The following is a 17,088-nucleotide window of genomic DNA, read 5'->3' as shown; positions in this document are numbered from 1 at the left end:
TGCCGTCATTCAGCATTACGAATACCTGACATAACTGCAGCATTAATAGGTTCTCAGCATCAGATCCTCACGTGAGGTGCCACAACAAAATAAAAGATCACTACTAACTGCAACATCGTGGCTAATATTGGTTCAAGGCTAAAGGTCACAAGCTGACGGCAACATGTTAAACCATATCCATGACAGAGGAACAGGTGCTAAATGATTAACGTAAAGGACGTGGCTTATTTCCATGTCAGCACCCAATAGAAAATATCAGCTTACGCATTGTGTGGAGCTTTTACACAGGCGGAGAAACTCAACTGCATTCATCTCACTGAGCACCGGGGACTGAATTAAAATAAAATAGCAATTAAATGAGTATATAGTGTGATAAAAGAGATCTGACAGCATTCTTCTGGTCAATGCTAATGAGAATTAGAAGAACCACCAATCAGAAAACCATAGGACAAACGTAAAAAAAGAGATAAACTTCTCTTCACAGTTAATTTATCAGATAGACAGACAGATGGATAGATTAGTAGTACTATACAACACAATAGGATTTGATGAACTATTTTTCTCTATATGGGTGACAGTAACAGGTGAAATGCTAAGGCCTTAAGGGACTGTGGGGCTGATTCAGAGGTGGATGCTGAGGCAGTGTGTCTGCAATTTGCCGATGTTTACAGATCTGTGCATGCGCTGCTCATCTGGGGCTGAGGTGTAGCTTTCAGTGCCGCAAACGCCACAGCACGACTTACCTGCTGCTGGCATTTAAGTGCTTCGACATGCAGCGTCCTCAAAACTGGGGTGGGTGGGGTGGGGTTAGGGGGGGTGTCACACATTTTCTGGGTTGTCTGATTTCACTGGACATCCTGAGTAATCTGAGTGTTACTCAGAAGTCCGATGTTCACACTCAGAAGATGATGTTGCTTCTTCGATGTTGCAGATCAGACAAGCCTGCAGTGGGCGTCTATTTACTTTTCATGCCTCCTGTGGCTTTAGCATAATTTAGCACAGCTGCTGTGTACAAAGTTGCAGTGACTGTGCTACAGCGTCCACCTCTGAATCAGCTCCTGTAACTCCAATTGTGCCTAGAACGGGGGAAAGTATATGTACAGTATGTGAACATAGGATGGGATGGCCTAACATTGAATGATCATGCAGCAAATAATAATATTTGTTTTTATTTAGAAATCAACCACATTGGCCCTATTGTCCTGCGGGACTTCACAGAGTGACCATGGACAGAGGGAATTGGGGATTGAGTCTTACCAACCAATAATGGTCTCATCTTCTTCCAGGCATTTGTAATTGTAATGGGCAGCACGGATGGTGTAATTTAGCATTATTGCCTTACAGCATTGAGGACATGGGTTTAATTCCCACCTTGGTTCTAACTGTGTGGAGTTTGTATCTTCTCCCCATGCTTGCATAGGTTTCTTCCAGGTACTCCAGTTTCCTCCCACAATCCAAAAATACATTGGTAGGTTAATTGGCTCCCAAACAAATTAACATTAGTGAGAATATGTGTACATGTGGTAGGGAATATAGATTGTAAGCTCCACTGGGGCAGGAACTGATGTTTATAGCCAAATATCTGTAAAGAATTGCGCAATATGTGTGCGCTATATAAATAACTGGTAATAAATAATAAGAATTTACTTACCGATAATTCTATTTCTCGTAGTCCGTAGTGGATGCTGGGGACTCCGTCAGGACCATGGGGAATAGCGGCTCCGCAGGAGACAGGGCACAAAATTAAAAGTTTGACCACTAGGTGGTGTGCACTGGCTCCTCCCCCTATGACCCTCCTCCAAGCCTCAGTTAGGATACTGTGCCCGGACGAGCGTACACAATAAGGAAGGATTTTGAATCCCGGGTAAGACTCATACCAGCCACACCAATCACACTGTACAACTTGAGATCTGAACCCAGTTAACAGCATGATAACAGAGGAGCCTCTGAAAAGATGGCTTCCAACAATAATAACCCGATTTTTGTAACAATAACTATGTACAAGTATTGCAGACAATCCGCACTTGGGATGGGCGCCCAGCATCCACTACGGACTACGAGAAATAGAATTATCGGTAAGTAAATTCTTATTTTCTCTGACGTCCTAAGTGGATGCTGGGGACTCCGTCAGGACCATGGGGATTATACCAAAGCTCCCAAACGGGCGGGAGAGTGCGGATGACTCTGCAGCACCGAATGAGAGAACTCCAGGTCCTCCTTAGCCAGGGTATCAAATTTGTAGAATTTTACAAACGTGTTCTCCCCTGACCACTTAGCTGCTCGGCAGCGTTGTAATGCCGAGACCCCTCGGGCTGCCGCCCAAGGTGAGCCCACCTTCCTTGTGGAGTGGGCATTTACAGATTTTGGCTGTGGCAGGCCTGCCACAGAATGCGCAAGTTGAATTGTGCTACAAATCCAACGAGCAATCGTCTGCTTAGACGCAGGAACACCCAGCTTGTTGGGTGCATACAGTATAAACAGCGAGTCAGCCTTTCTGACTCCAGCCGTCCTTTAAATATATATATATATTTTTAAGGCTCTGACAACGTCGAACAACTTGGAGTCCTCCAAGTCGCTAGAAGCCGCAGGCACCACAATAGGTTGGTTCAGGTGAAACGCTGATACCACCTTAGGGAGAAACTGAGGACGCGTCCGCAGTTCTGCCCTGTCCCAATGGAAAATCAGATATGGGCTTTTGTACGATAAAGCCGCCAATTCTTACACTCTCCTGGCCGAAGCCAGGGCCAGTAGCATGGTCACTTTCCATGGTCACTTTCCATGTAAGATATTTCAAATCCACCGATTTGAGTGGCTCAAACCAATGGGATTTGAGAAATCCCAAAACTACATTGAGATCCCACGGTGCCACTGGAGGCACAACCGGGCTGTATATGTAGTACTCCTTTGACAAAAGCTTGGACTTCAGGAACTGAAGCCAATTCTTTCTGGAAGAAAATCGACAGGGCCGAAATTTGAACCTTAATGGACCCCAATTTGAGGCCCATAGACAATCCTGTTTGCAGGAAATGTAGGAATCGACCCAGTTGAAATTCCTCCGTCGGAGCCCTCTCCTTCAGGATCCGGCGTTCAACCGCCATGCCGTCAAACGCAGCCGCGGTAAGTCTAGAGGTAGAGTGCACGGATCCTCCGTGCGCATCTCTTGAAGTTCCGGGTACCAAGTCCTTCTTGGCCAATCCGGAGCCACGAGTATCGTTCTTACTCCCCTTCGCCTTATAATTCTCAGTACCTTGGGTATGAGAGGCAGAGGGGGGAACACATACATTGACTGGTACACCCATGGTGTTACCAATGCGTCCCCAGCTATTGCCTGAGGGTCTCTTGACCCGGCGCAATACCTGTCCAGTTTTTTGTTGAGGCGGGACGCCATCATGTCCACCTTTGGTTTTTCCCAACGGTTCACAATCATGTGGAAGACTTCTGGGTGAAGTCCCCACTCTCCCGGGTGGTGATCGTGTCTGCTGAGGAAGTCTGCTTCCCAGTTGTCCACTCCCGGAATGAACACTGCTGACAGTGCTATCACATGATTTTCTGCCCAGTGAAAAATCCTTGCAGCTTCTGCCATTGCCCTCCTGCTTCTTGTGTCGCCCTGTCTGTTTACGTGGGCGACTGCCGTGGTGTTGTCCTACTGGATCAACACCGGCTGACCCTGAAGCAGAGGTCTTGCCAGGCTTAGAGCATTGTAAATTGCCCTTAGCTCCAGTATATTTATGTGAAGTGAAGTCTCCAGGCTTGACCACACTCCCTGGAAATTTCTTCCCTGTGTGACTGCTCCCCAGCCTCTCAGGCTGGCATTCGTGGTCACCAGGACCCAGTCCTGAATGCCGATTCTGCGGCCCTCCAAAAAGGTGAGCACTCTGCAACCACCACAGAAGAGACCCCCTTGTCCTTGGAGACGGGCTATCCGCTGATGCATCTGAAGATGCGATCCGGACCATTTGTCCAGCAGATCCCACTGAAAGGTTCTTGCGTGGAATCTGCCGAATGGAATCGCTTCGTAAGAAGCCATCATTTACCCAGGACTCTTGTGCATTGATGCACTGACACTTTTCTTGGTTTTAGGAGGTTCCTGACTAGCTCGGATAACTCCCTGGCTTTCTCCTCCGGGAGAAAAACCTTTTTCTGAACGGTGTCCAGAATCATCCCTAGGAACAGCAGACGTGTTGTCGGGATCAGCTGGGATTTTGGAATATTTAGAATCCACCCGTGCTGTTGTAGCACTACTTGGTATAGTGCTACTGCGACCTCTAACTGTTCTCTGGATCTTGCCCTTATCAGGAGAACGTTCAAGTAAGGGATAATTAATACGCCTTTTCTTTGAAGTAGAATCATCATTTCAGCCTTTACCTCGGTAAAGACCCGGGGTGCCGTGGACAATCCAAACGGCAACGTCTGAAACTGATAGTGACAGTTTTGTACCACGAACCTGAGGTACCCTTGGTGTGAAGGGCAAATTGGGACATGGAGGTAAGCATCCTTGATGTCCCAGGACACCATAAAGTCCCCTTCTTCCAGATTCGCTATCACTGCTCTGAGTGATTTCATCTTGAACTTGAACCTTTGTATGTAAGTGTTCAAAAGATTTCAGACTTAGAATAGGTCTCACCGAGCCGTCCGGCTTCGGTACCACAAACAGCGTGGAATAATACCCCTTTCCTTGTTGTAGTAGGGGTACCTTGACTATTACTTGCTGGGAATACAGCTTGTGAATAGCTTCCAACACCGTCTCCCTGTCGGAGGAAGATGTTGGTAAAGCAGACTTCAGGAATCTGCGAGGAAGAGACGTCTCGAATTCCAATCTGTACCCCTGTGATACTACCTGCAGGATCCAGGGGTCGACTTGCGAGTGAGCCCACTGCGCGCTGAAATTCTTGAGACGACCCCCCCCCCACCGGACCCGAGTCCGCTTGTAGGGCCCCAGCGACATGCTGAGGACTTTTCAGAAGCGGGGGAAGGCTTCTGCTCCTGGGAAGGAGCTGCTTGCTGCAGTCTCTTACCCTTTCCTTTGCCTCGGGCAGATATGAATGGCCTTTTGCCCGCTTGTTCTTATGAGAACGAAAGGACTGAGGCTGAAAAGACGGTGACCTGAGGTAGGAGGTGGGAGGTGACCTGAGGTAAAAAAGGTGGATTTTCCGGCTGTTGCCGTGGCCACCAAGTCCGATAGACCGACCCCAAATAATTCCTCCCCTTTATACGGCAAACTTCCATATGCCGCTTGGAATCCGCATCACCTGACCACTGTCGCGTCCATAAACTTCTTCTGGCAGAAATGGACAGCGCACTTACCCTTGATGCCAGAGTGCCAATATCCCTCTGTGCATCTCGCATATAAAGAAAATGCATCCTTTAAATGCTCTATAGTCAATAAAATATTGTCGCTATTCAGGGTATCAATATTTCCAGTCAGAGATTCCGACCAAACCCCCCCAGCACTGCACATCCATGCTGGGGCGATTGCTGGTCGCAGTATAACATCAGTATGTGTGTATATACTTTTTAGAGTATTTTCCAGCCTCCTATCAGCTGGATCTTTGAGGGCGGCCGTATCAGGAGACGGTAACGCCACTTGTTTTGATAAGCGTGTGAGCGCCTTATCTACCCTAGGGGGTGTTTCCCAGCGCGCCCTAACCTCTGGCGGGAAAGGGTATAATGCCAATAACTTCTTTGAAATTAGCAACTTCCTATCGGGGGTAACCCACGCTTCATCACACACTTCAATCAATTTATCTGATTCAGGAAAAACTACAGGTAGTTTTTTTTTTTTTTTTTTCACACCCCACATAATACCCATTTTTGTGGTACTTGTAGTATCAGAAATATGTAACGCCTCCTTCATTGCCGTGATTATGTAACGTGTGGCCCTACTGGAAAATACGTTTGTTTCTTCACCGTCGACACTGGAGTCAGTGTCCGTGTCTGTGTCTATGTCGACCGACTGAGGTAATGGGCGTTTTAAAGCCCCTGACGGTGTTTGAGACGCCTGGACAAGTACTAATTGGTTTGCCGGCCGTCTCATATCGTCAACCGACCTTGTAGCGTGTTGACACTATCACGTAATTCCATAAATAAAGCCATCCATTCCGGTGTCGACTCCCTAGGGGGTGACATCCCATTACAGGCAATTGCTCCGCCTCCACTAACATCGTCCTCATACCTGTCGACACACACGTACCGACACACAGCACACACACAGGGAATGCTCTGATAGAGGACAGGACCCCACTAGCCCTTTGGGGAGACAGAGGGAGAGTTTGCCAGCACACACCAAGGCGCTATAATTATACAGGGACAACCTTATAGTAAGTGTTTTCCCTTATAGCAGCTTAATATATATTAATATCGCCAAAATATGCCCCCCCTCTCTGTTTTAACCCTGTTTCTGTAGTGCAGTGCAGGGGAGAGCCTGGGAGCCTTCCCACCAGCGGATCTGTGTGGGAAAAATGGCGCTGTGTGCTGAGGAGATAGGCCCCGCCCCCTTCACGGCGGGCTCTTCTCCCGGTTTTTTCTGTAATCCTGGCAGGGGTTAAATACATCCATATAGCCCAGGGGCTATATGTGATGTATTTTTAGCCAGTAAAGGTAATTACATTGCTGCCCAGGGCGCCCCCCCCCAGCGCCCTGCACCCTCAGTGACCGCGGTGTGAAGTGTGCTGAGAGCAATGGCGCACAGCTGCAGTGCTGTGCGCTACCTTAAGAAGACTGGGACGTCTTCAGCCGCCGATTTCTGGACCTCTTCTCTCTTCAGCATCTGTAAGGGGGCCGGCGGCGCGGCTCCGGTGACCCATCCAGGCTGTACCTGTGATCGTCCCTCTGGAGCTAGTGTCCAGTAGCCTAAGAAGCCAATCCATCCTGCACGCAGGTGAGTTCGCTTCTTCTCCCCTTAGTCCCGCGTTGCAGTGAGCCTGTTGCCAGCAGGACTCACTGAAAATAAAAAACCTAACAAACTTTTATTCTAAGCAGCTCTTTAGGAGAGCCACCTAGATTGCACCCTTCTCGGCCGGGCACAAAAACCTAACTGAGGCTTGGAGGAGGGTCATAGGGGGAGGAGCCAGTGCACACCACCTAGTGGTCAAACTTTTAATTTTGTGCCCTGTCTCCTGCGGAGCCGCTATTCCCCATGGTCCTGACGGAGTCCCCAGCATCCACTTAGGACGTCAGAGAAAAATAATTCCCATGATAGCAGTTATCCAGATAAGCAATCTAATGCCATAATATTTCACTGACTTGCATGAGTTCTAGAAACCCAACCTTTATTGATTGGAGGCTAACCTCTCACAAATATTGTCAGAGAAAATACATACTTTCCGTACACAGGCCCTCATTCCGGTCCAGACGCAGACGTCAGAAAATCACAAATCGGATCAGTCAATCAACTTGATTGACAGTGACGGGCGTCAGGAGGGTGGCGACACAGCGTTAAGGGAGGAGTGGTCTGGACAACGCAGGCGTGTCCTGACCGTGTTAGGGGCAGCCGCGTGACATCACACGTGGCCGCTGTGGGGAAAAATATGGCACTGGTGCGCCTGCATACACAGCCATGTTGCGTATGCAGGGGGCCTACGGGTAACCCACTGCCTGCAATGCGAGGCGGCACCCAGCATGAGATTTTTTCAGTATAAGTTTTTGCGTATTAGCAAAAACTGCTACTGATGCTGAATGAGGGCCGCGGTCTATATAAATGTATGATGTGTACTAATACTGTAGCAATAAGATGTTGCTCAGGGTACATATTTATTAGCAGCAAGTCAATAACTGATACAAGCAGGCATTACACCCACAAACAAGATAAAGATTACAGCTAGCTTATATTACCAATATGCTCAGAATGTTTCTTAAACAAGGCTAACGCATTATGCCTCATTCCTACTAGCCACTTTTAGCTGACCACTCTCTACATGTAGCAATTAGAGGTGTGCTTTCCCTGTACCCTCCTCTCCCCCATTTACCGGAACCCTGCCCATGACTGTCTCACAGCGCACAACAGTGCTTCGGATCATGCAGTTCAATGTAACACCTAACTGTACCTTTAAAAGCGTCATCCAAATCCTCCTTCCCAAACACAATGCCAAGGTCATGGATAGCACACGTGTGAAACTGCACACGGAATATGACATCACGTGTTGGGCTGCGATACTTCTTGTGATAACATTTCAGCTGCATATAAAAGACAGAAGACATTTAACGTCTGGAAAGTCCCAGTTGCCCCGACACTGATCCAAAAAATTTTTACTGACACATACTGAACATAACCATATAGAAAAGATAAAGTTACTGAATAGTAGAAAGAAGGATTAACAAGTTAGATTTATGAAAGTATATCTATAGACTGCCATGTTTTCCAAGCTCTTCATATTACCTATGATAAAGGTCTGTTTACTGAGAGCAACACACTAGAGAGCAGCACTCACAGTGTGCACTGCACATACACTACTGCTACCTGCTATTTCCAATACTGACACCCCTATACACCCCCCCACCGCCCTCCTACCCAAGACTTTTCCTGCTCTGATTGGCTACAGATGGCCCACAAATTCACTCTGGCCCAACCCAATTCAACCCAACATACACATGCATGAGAATACATTTTTGCCAAGATACTCTTACAGATACACTGTTATCATGCACTGTACTTTTATTTATTAGTGCATGTATACCGTATATACTCGAGTATAAGCCGAGTTTTTCAGCACATTTTTTGTGCTGAAAAAGTCCCCCCTCGGCTTATACTCGAGTGATGCTCCAGGAGTCCTGCGCAGGAGCAGAGCGCAGTGAGCAGCCATGAGGGAAGGAGGAGGAGGGAGGGGGACTCGGGAGCCGCAGCAGCGCACTGTAATTGGTGCATCAACCAGTGACGCTGCTGCAGCCATCCCGTCTCCATACTCGCTGAAGCACCGCCGCGCCGCCCGCCTCCTCAGCCGCTGCAGAGTTCTGTCCCAAGGCCGGCCACCGCTGCCCGCACCTCCTGCTGCTGCCCGCACTCCGCCACCCCGTCATTCATGGTGAGTAGAGACAGGCTGTTACTTGGGGGCTGGGCATATCTGGCAGTATGAGGGCATATCTGGCACTGTGGGGGCATATGTAGCACTGTGGGGGCATATCTGGCACTATGAGGGCATATCTGGCACTGTGGGGGAATATGTGTATCTGGCAATGTGGGGGCATATTTGGCACTATGAGGGCAAATATCTGGCACCATGGGGGCATATCTAGCACTGTGGGGGCATATCTGGCACTGGGGGGCATATCTGGCACTATGAGGGCATATCTGGCACTATGAGGGCATATCTGGCACTATGAGGGCATATCTGGCACCGTGGGAGAATATCTGGCACTATGGGGGCATATCTGGCACTGTGGGGGCTCTGTACGGCTAGAGCTGCATTTCCCACCCTAGGCTTATACTCGAGTCAATAAGTTTTCCCAGTTTTTTGGGGTAAAATTAGGTGCCTCGGCTTATATTCGGGTCGACTTATACTCGAGTATATACGGTATATTCTAAAATGCAGTTACTTCTGCACTGTAGTTTTAAACTGGCAATAAATATAACTGAAAATTGTGGGCCTAACGTCTCACCATATTTAGCTCCATGTACAAATGGGAACTATCTATCATTTTTCTCTTTCTTTATGTCCTGCAGTTAACATTGAGTGATGTGTGTGGGAAATCTAAGCAGAAGATCCACAGTGAACATACAGAGTGATTTACTGGAAGCTCAGCGTAGAGATGAAAGGAGGCAAAAATCAGGAAACAAAGCAACCAGTGTACTAAATCTACAAGAAATCTACTATAATTCCCAACATTGGAGGTCTCCAAAGTGGAATGGGGAAGGTGGGGCCCTGGGGGCCTGTTTTGTTTTTGTTTTTTTAAAAAGCCATTTTTTGATCCTGCCATGTATACACCTGCATCCACAGTGTGCGGCACTGCAACACCTTACAACAAGTCCTAATACCTCATAGCTCTCACACCAACAGCCGGACGGTTGGGAGGTACGAATATACCGTATACTGTATTACTGTACATGGATTCTAAAGTATATGGATTGCTGTTTGTTTAATGACCCTGATCATTATTTTATAATGAATGCTGCAGTGCAGAACTCACTGTTAATACAATTATTATTTATATATCAGCATCACTTGTGTATTATATGACAATTACAGATCTTCCAGCATAAATAGTGAAACGCTCTTATAAATGTGTCATTGTCCATCTCTATATACTGTATATATTTATCTTACCAAGATGTCACCTTTCAGCAGCAAACCCGGCTCTATAGTGATGCAGATACTGGTCTGGCTGTCTCCTTGCACATTGCTAAAAAGATCAAATAAACACTGTTAGCAAGTCCAACATATTTAGGTTCACCACCTCTGTCTTTTATTAATGCCTATTGTACAGAAAAATATTTCCCAAATGCTGAATGCATTTAGGAAGAAACAAGTTTAATTTCTGGTGCATGAAGTGCTCAGGGTGTACACTATAGTATTCAATGATCCCTAATAGCAGTTAAGCTACAGAATTTGTGGCTCATGCGTCCCATACAGGGGGCATACGTGGATCCCTTCACATGGTAACACCATTGGCAGAAATCCATGTAATGCAGGAGGGGCCCCAACTTCAATAACCATGGATAGCTAGGGGTCGTGTAAGAGGAGCCAGTTAAAAGCAGGAAGTGACAAAGGAGGGTCATGGGAAGGAATGTACAACCACTGTAAACAACCTAAAATATGTGGGAGTCAGCGAGACAAACAGAACAAGACCAGCTCAAAACAAAATAAAATGTCCTAGAAATATATTGCTGAAAACCAAAAAGAACAAAATATTTGGTTTGAGAATGTCGGTGTTTGATGGCATTCATTGAGATGATGATCACTTAATCCATTTACTTTTTTTTTTTTTGGTAAACTCCTGTGAGTTTAGTCAAATTCTATATGAAATGAGGATGATGTCACAGAGTAATTAAATATACAGAATGCTCGAGGCCCAATCCCCATAAAGAATAGTCTGTTTGCTACTTATACGTCTCCCTCTAGTGGCAAAAGATGAAGCAAACATGTTCTTGCTAAATAAATGAAATACTGTACTACACACTGTATGTGACCTCAGGAGAAAGACTTATCAAAGAGCAGAATACATTATACATAATAGAATCCTATCAACCTAAATTCCACTTTGTGATTTATGTCAATAAACACTGCCAAGACGCGCAGACATGGGCATGACCTCTATAACTGTCACATTGAAAATTTTGCCTTTTTTTATTTTTTTAATGGAATTAAAGGGTGAAATAAACACCCCATAGGTGTGTGGTGAAGATTAGTCTTCCTCTAAACACTCTCAATAAACAACTTAAGGGTGATTCTCCAGAAAGTGAACATAAAGTCCAGTGCATCACACACATTTATTTATTTTTTCCTTTTAAACTGGTCCGTTAAGAAATTGTTGTTATATGAAAACATAATTTCTCCGTAGCAATGCCTTACCCTATAACTTAAGTATTTTGGAGAAGTATGTTGTTTGAATTTGTGTAGCTGTCCTGTGCATCACAGAGAATCGTCCTTAAATGGAAACTGCAACTTAAGGGAACTCTATTGCCAAAGCTATTTTTTTTTTCATTGCCTTTGAATATAACATACATTTAATACTGTACAACATATCTATTGTATCAAAGGGCAAGAAATAGACAAATATGCCCTGGACAATATGATTATCTTAAGGTGTAGTTCCTCTTTTAAACTAGAGATGAGCGGGTTCGGTTTTACTCGGTTTTACTCGGTTCTCAAAACGGCATCTAATTGGCTCACGGATGTCACGTGTTTTGGATAGCCAATAAGATTCGGTTTTGAGAACCGAGTAAAACCGAGTAAAACCGAATCCGCTCATCTCTATTTTAAACACACAGTCCCCTCTACAGTCTATGGAAAAAACAACATCCTAACATAATAAAATACAGTGAGGCTCATGCTGAGTTGGATGGCATTTGCATTTAACTCGCAATTCCAAACTGTCTCCCCTCCAATAAAGTACCTTTTGTTAGGTTTAGTAAATGGGTTAACAACAGGAGGTTGTAAAAAATGCTGTAGGTTGTAGTCAGAGTCGGACTGGGGAATGAAGGGCCCACTGGGGGAATGCTGTTGTAGGGGCCCATACTTAAGGGTGTGGCCAGCCACCACAGAGGTTTGGCTAACCATTACAGAGTACATGTTCTGAGCCCCTTGGTAAATATATAATAAACCATGTTCTTATGAAGTATAATGTAACATATGTATAATGCATAATTCATGTGCACTAGGATAGAGTGGAACCTGAACCTAGAGGAGGAGGAGGACCCACAGGTAGTGGGGCTTACCGACGGTTTCCGCTGTTCCCCTGTGGGCCAGTCCGACTCTGGTTGTAGTACACAATTCATACACAATATAGCACTTTGGCAAACTGTTTTATCAATAACTAATAAAGTTGCACAATACAAAATGAAATTAGAACAAGATGCAAACACACATTAAAAATTTGAAGACGTTCAAATCAACACACACGTCACCTTCCTCTGTAAAAGATGGCAAGGAATTACACCTTACTGGTAATACATACCCTCCAACGTTTTACACATGAAAACAGATACAAATTAGGAAAGAGGGCGTGGTCACGGGTAAAGGGGGTGTGGCCACGCCCCCTTTCCTATACTTTCAATGTTAATTTGGAGAGTCAAAAATCGGTACAAAGCCCTTTTTGGCAGGTACAGACCATAAAAAAAAGGTACTGTACCTGCCAAAAAGGTACAGTTGGAGGGTATGGTAATAATAACATAGTAATAATGTAAATAGCTTGCGCAGCAATAGTACTCTACTATTAGCAGAAACAGGAGGGATTCAGACACTTTCAGCTAATCATATGCGGTTTACAATCCCTATCATTAGCGCTTTTTTGCACCTACAAGTGATCTATCTCCACATAGGCACATAAGTGGTCAATAGAGCACACAATGGGGCAGATGTATTAACCTGGAGATGGCATAAGGAAGTGATAAACCAGTGATAAATGCATGGTGATAAATGCACCAGCCACTCACCTCCTAACTATTAATTTACATATTGGAGCTGATTGGCTGGTGTGTGTATTACCTTGAATTTATCACTGGTTTATCACTTCCTTATGCCATCTCCAGGTTAATACATCTGCCCCATTATGTGTGACTACTGCCTCACTGTACTACGGGCCTAATTCAGATCTGTTCGCTCGCTAGCTATTTTTTGCAGCGCTGCGAACAGGTAGACGCCGCTTATAGGGGAGTGTATTTTAGCTTTGCAAGTGTGCGAACGCGTGTGCAGCCGCCCTGTAAAAAAACAGTTTGTGCAGTTTCTGAGTAGCTCTAACCTTACTCAGCCACTGCGATCACTTCAGCCTATTCAAGCCCGGAATTGACGTCAGACACCCGCCCTGCAAACGCTTGGTCACGCCTGCGTTTTTCCAGACACTCCCAGAAAATGGTCAGTTGCCACCCACAAACGTCCTCTTCCTGTCAATCTACTTGCGAACGGCTGGGCAAATGGTTTCTTCGCTAGAACCAGTGCACAACAACGATCCGCTTTGTAACCGTACGGTGCGCCTGCGCATTGCGGTGCATACGCATGCGCAGTAGTTACCTGATCGCTGCGCAGCGAAAAACGCTAGCGAGCAAACAGATCTGAATTAGGCCCTATGTTTGCACTTGCACACCTCGGTCCCAGCCCCCTAGTCGCCAGGAGTAATACGCAAAATACATCTCAGTGAGCATGACTAAAGGTGTGCATACACACGGATAGAGTTGGCAAAAGATGTGGGCTTTCCAGATCGATCGGAACAACCAATCCTTCAAATTGTTCTGTGTGTATGAAAGATATATCTGCCGATGTGCATACCCGACGCTCGCTTATAGGAGTCTGGGATCTTTCATGCATGCAGAAAGATCAGAGACCAATCTTTTGCATTGTGTTCAAATCGTGTTGTGTGTATGCACGATGAACGATTTAGTGAAAGCTGAACGACTGGCTAACCACTCCCCACCACCATTTCCTCATTCTGTGCCAGGCTGGATGGAGTAGAGACACTGACAGCAGTTCATCTGTTTTGTTTTCACAGTTTCTACAAGCAGCATGTTAGTACATGTTGCTGAAAGGCTGCTGCTATAAATCTTGCAGCAATGTAGTTTTCACTGTCCACCAATGTGTCCCATACCTATGTACAGTCCCCCAGACACTGGCCAGCATTGTTTATGTAGTGGCCCCCATGACTCTGCACACTGTGTCCATCATGCCACCCCCTTCATGATTCTGCACAGATAATCGTTAAAGATCAATAAATTGTCCAATTGCTCACTATTTGACACCAAATCGTTTGTCCTGAAAATCGTTGACGATATTGGATCTTTTGCCAAATCTATCCATGTGTATGCACCAAAAGGATATGTAAGAAGTTTTGTGACAGGACCCCTACTTTTACTGGTAACATTCCGAGGAAACATTTTATAGCAATGACAAAATCTTTGGCAAGTCATGTTTCAATTAAATAAAATGTATTGTAAGTAAAAATCTAGAATAACTAAAGGACAAGACTTACTATATTCCAGAGGTATAGACTGGCTGCATGGCCTGGTAGATCTTCAGAAATGGGCGGCACCCTGGGTGAGATGCAGACAGTCACAGGGCGAAAATGAAGACAAATATAACAGGTGACGATTTGTTGTATGTCAGACACTGGGGGAATTTAATTGTTTTTCCCTGCGGTCGTTACCATTTGGGCGCAATTAGCTGTGGGGGTACAAATATCAGCTCTCAGCCCCCGGAGGTGGCAAGCTGAAATGTGCACACAGGTGCATTGCGCCCATTACATTAGATTGGTTTGGGCGTGACATAACAATTAAAAAATATATTTTAAGAGCGCATCCCCAATTTTCCGTCATTTTAGACTGGAGATCGGGTGCTAAATAACAACTAAATTGCCCCCTTTGAACATTAGATTGTCAGCTCTTCAGGACACTAAATGACAAACTCTGTCGACAGTGCCAACATTATACATATTTATATTTTACTTTTAGTCCATTAGTACATTTGTAAAACTACTGTAAAATGTTTGGGAGCACAAAACGTACCTCCTTTGGACTCAAAGTTTGGGATCCCATGCATGATGACATGATGCAGAAACAAAGGTTTGTTATTCATCTTAATTGCCCCAGAGAGAAGACCACTGAAATAGTGGATATACCTACAGACAAGAGGTAAAGGTAAGTTCTCAGTCTGATGAGAGGAGCATTCTCTTCCTACCAAACAAAAGACTAATACAAAACTCCAAATCTCAGCATGGAGCCCAGTAGGACATGCTGGGACACAAGTTCCTTATGACAACAAAATAGCTACAAGTTACCTAAGCCTGTGCTTGGGATACCATCCATATATTCATTTCACTTTGAAGATAGTGTAATAATAATAATGGGGTGAATAACTGCAGCTAATTGATTCCCCCGGGGCTATCCTATTGTCCCCATAGCCCGGCACTTATCAGGGATTTTGCTTTGTGTGCCTGAGGCACGCGAAGCAGAATCCCCGATAACCAGCCCCAGGAGACCCGTTTTCAGACGGTAGCACAAGTGTCTGCAAACTTATCACGGATCCCATGTGTTCTCGCCCGATAACAGGTGATTTACCGCATGGTAAAAGCGGGCTGTAATGGGATAGCCCGATAGTATTATCAGGCTAACAAGCACGTTATTACCGTGTGGTAAATCACTGCATGTAATAGGATACCACCCAATATATCAGCAAAGCGGTACTGACCTCTTTTGGGATGGCTGACCAACTGGGAGAACCTTATCTTCATAAAATCGTCTCATCGCGAATCTATCTAAAGCCTGATCTGCACTGTGGAAGAAGGTTACACAGGTTACAGACAGACAGACATCCCTCACAAGAACCACAGAATAGTGCCAACATATATATTTTTTATTTTTATAAAGTAGGCTATGAATCAAGATCTCAATGTAAAACAAGCGGCCTGTCACCACTACACCTCTTTTGTGTTTATATATTTATGATGCAGCTTCCTTAATTACATAACTTTACAATGTGTATTAGTTTACAATTCCTTACAATAGATACAGATAATTGTCATATAGCATTATAATCTACTGCATTTGAGTGAGCTGCACTCCTAAGTGCACCCAAAAAAAAAAATAAGAAAAGGTATAGGGTGTGCTAACCCTTTATTCATAAATAGATATATATAGTATACAAAGACACACAGAAAACATACATAACCCCCTCCCCACACACACACATACATATATATATATATATATGTACACATATATACACACACATCCAGTTACTATTTCTATACTTTAAGAATTTTGTCCCACTCTTCCTTACAACACTTTTTAATTTACTGAAGTTTTACAGCATTCATTCTGGGCAGAGCTGCCTTATGGTATCACCACAGCATTGCAATGGGGTGGAAGTCTGGGCTCAAGCTTGGTCGTTCCAAAACCTTTATTCCCTTCTCTCTCATCATTCAGCTGTAGGTTTGCTGGTCTGCTTGTTTTGTCCTGTTGCATGATCCAGTTTTAGCCAAGCTTCAGTATTCAGATGCCCCTTCGTTTCCTCGAGATCTCTCTGCCATTAAGAGGATCTCATTGGATACTAATTGATAGCCATGATTCCAGGTCCTATTATTGCAAAACGTCAAATTATCCTGGCCCTTGGTGATTTCTCTGAGCATCACATAGTCTAATCTTTGATTGGGATCAGGCCCGGCGCTACCCGCTCAGCAAAGGGATGCAGTGCAGGAAGGTGCCAGGCAGGAGAGGAGCTCTACCTGCTCTGCATGCCCGCTCCTGCCGACTGCTGCACCTGTCACACTGTGACAGGCAGCGGCGCTGACAGCTATAAGCGTCCTCTTCCTCTCCCTAACTGTGTGACAGTCCCGAGCCAGAGTGTGCACTGTGCAGGCCAGGAAGGAAGACCCGCAAAGGGGGAGGAGCTACACGGTATGGAGGGACAGTGTTACACGGGACAACGCTGATCATGAGGAGGAACAGGAGGA

At 45.3% G+C, this 17,088-nt stretch overlaps 1 protein-coding gene across 11 annotated transcripts in view; it reads right to left on the bottom strand.

The window, feature by feature from the left end:
* The window catches only part of TNS1 (tensin 1), a 937,838-nt gene that overhangs the window by 186,927 nt on the left and 733,823 nt on the right, over positions 1 to 17,088 (bottom strand). For all 11 annotated transcript variants that reach the window (XM_063933939.1, XM_063933936.1, XM_063933946.1 and 8 more), the window contains 5 exons: positions 15,825 to 15,908; positions 15,143 to 15,255; positions 14,611 to 14,671; positions 10,257 to 10,332; positions 8,043 to 8,172 (listed from right to left, as the gene is read on the bottom strand). In XM_063933939.1, the coding sequence (XP_063790009.1) occupies positions 8,043 to 8,172; positions 10,257 to 10,332; positions 14,611 to 14,671; positions 15,143 to 15,255; positions 15,825 to 15,908 (464 nt within the window). The remainder of the gene's footprint in view (positions 1 to 8,042; positions 8,173 to 10,256; positions 10,333 to 14,610; positions 14,672 to 15,142; positions 15,256 to 15,824; positions 15,909 to 17,088) is intronic.

The sequence above is a fragment of the Pseudophryne corroboree genome, chromosome 7 (genome assembly GCF_028390025.1).
Source record: "Pseudophryne corroboree isolate aPseCor3 chromosome 7, aPseCor3.hap2, whole genome shotgun sequence".
Taxonomy (NCBI): domain Eukaryota; kingdom Metazoa; phylum Chordata; class Amphibia; order Anura; family Myobatrachidae; genus Pseudophryne; species Pseudophryne corroboree.
The sequence above is the reverse complement of the archived record's forward strand: the minus strand, read 5'-3'. Positions and strand labels throughout refer to the sequence as shown.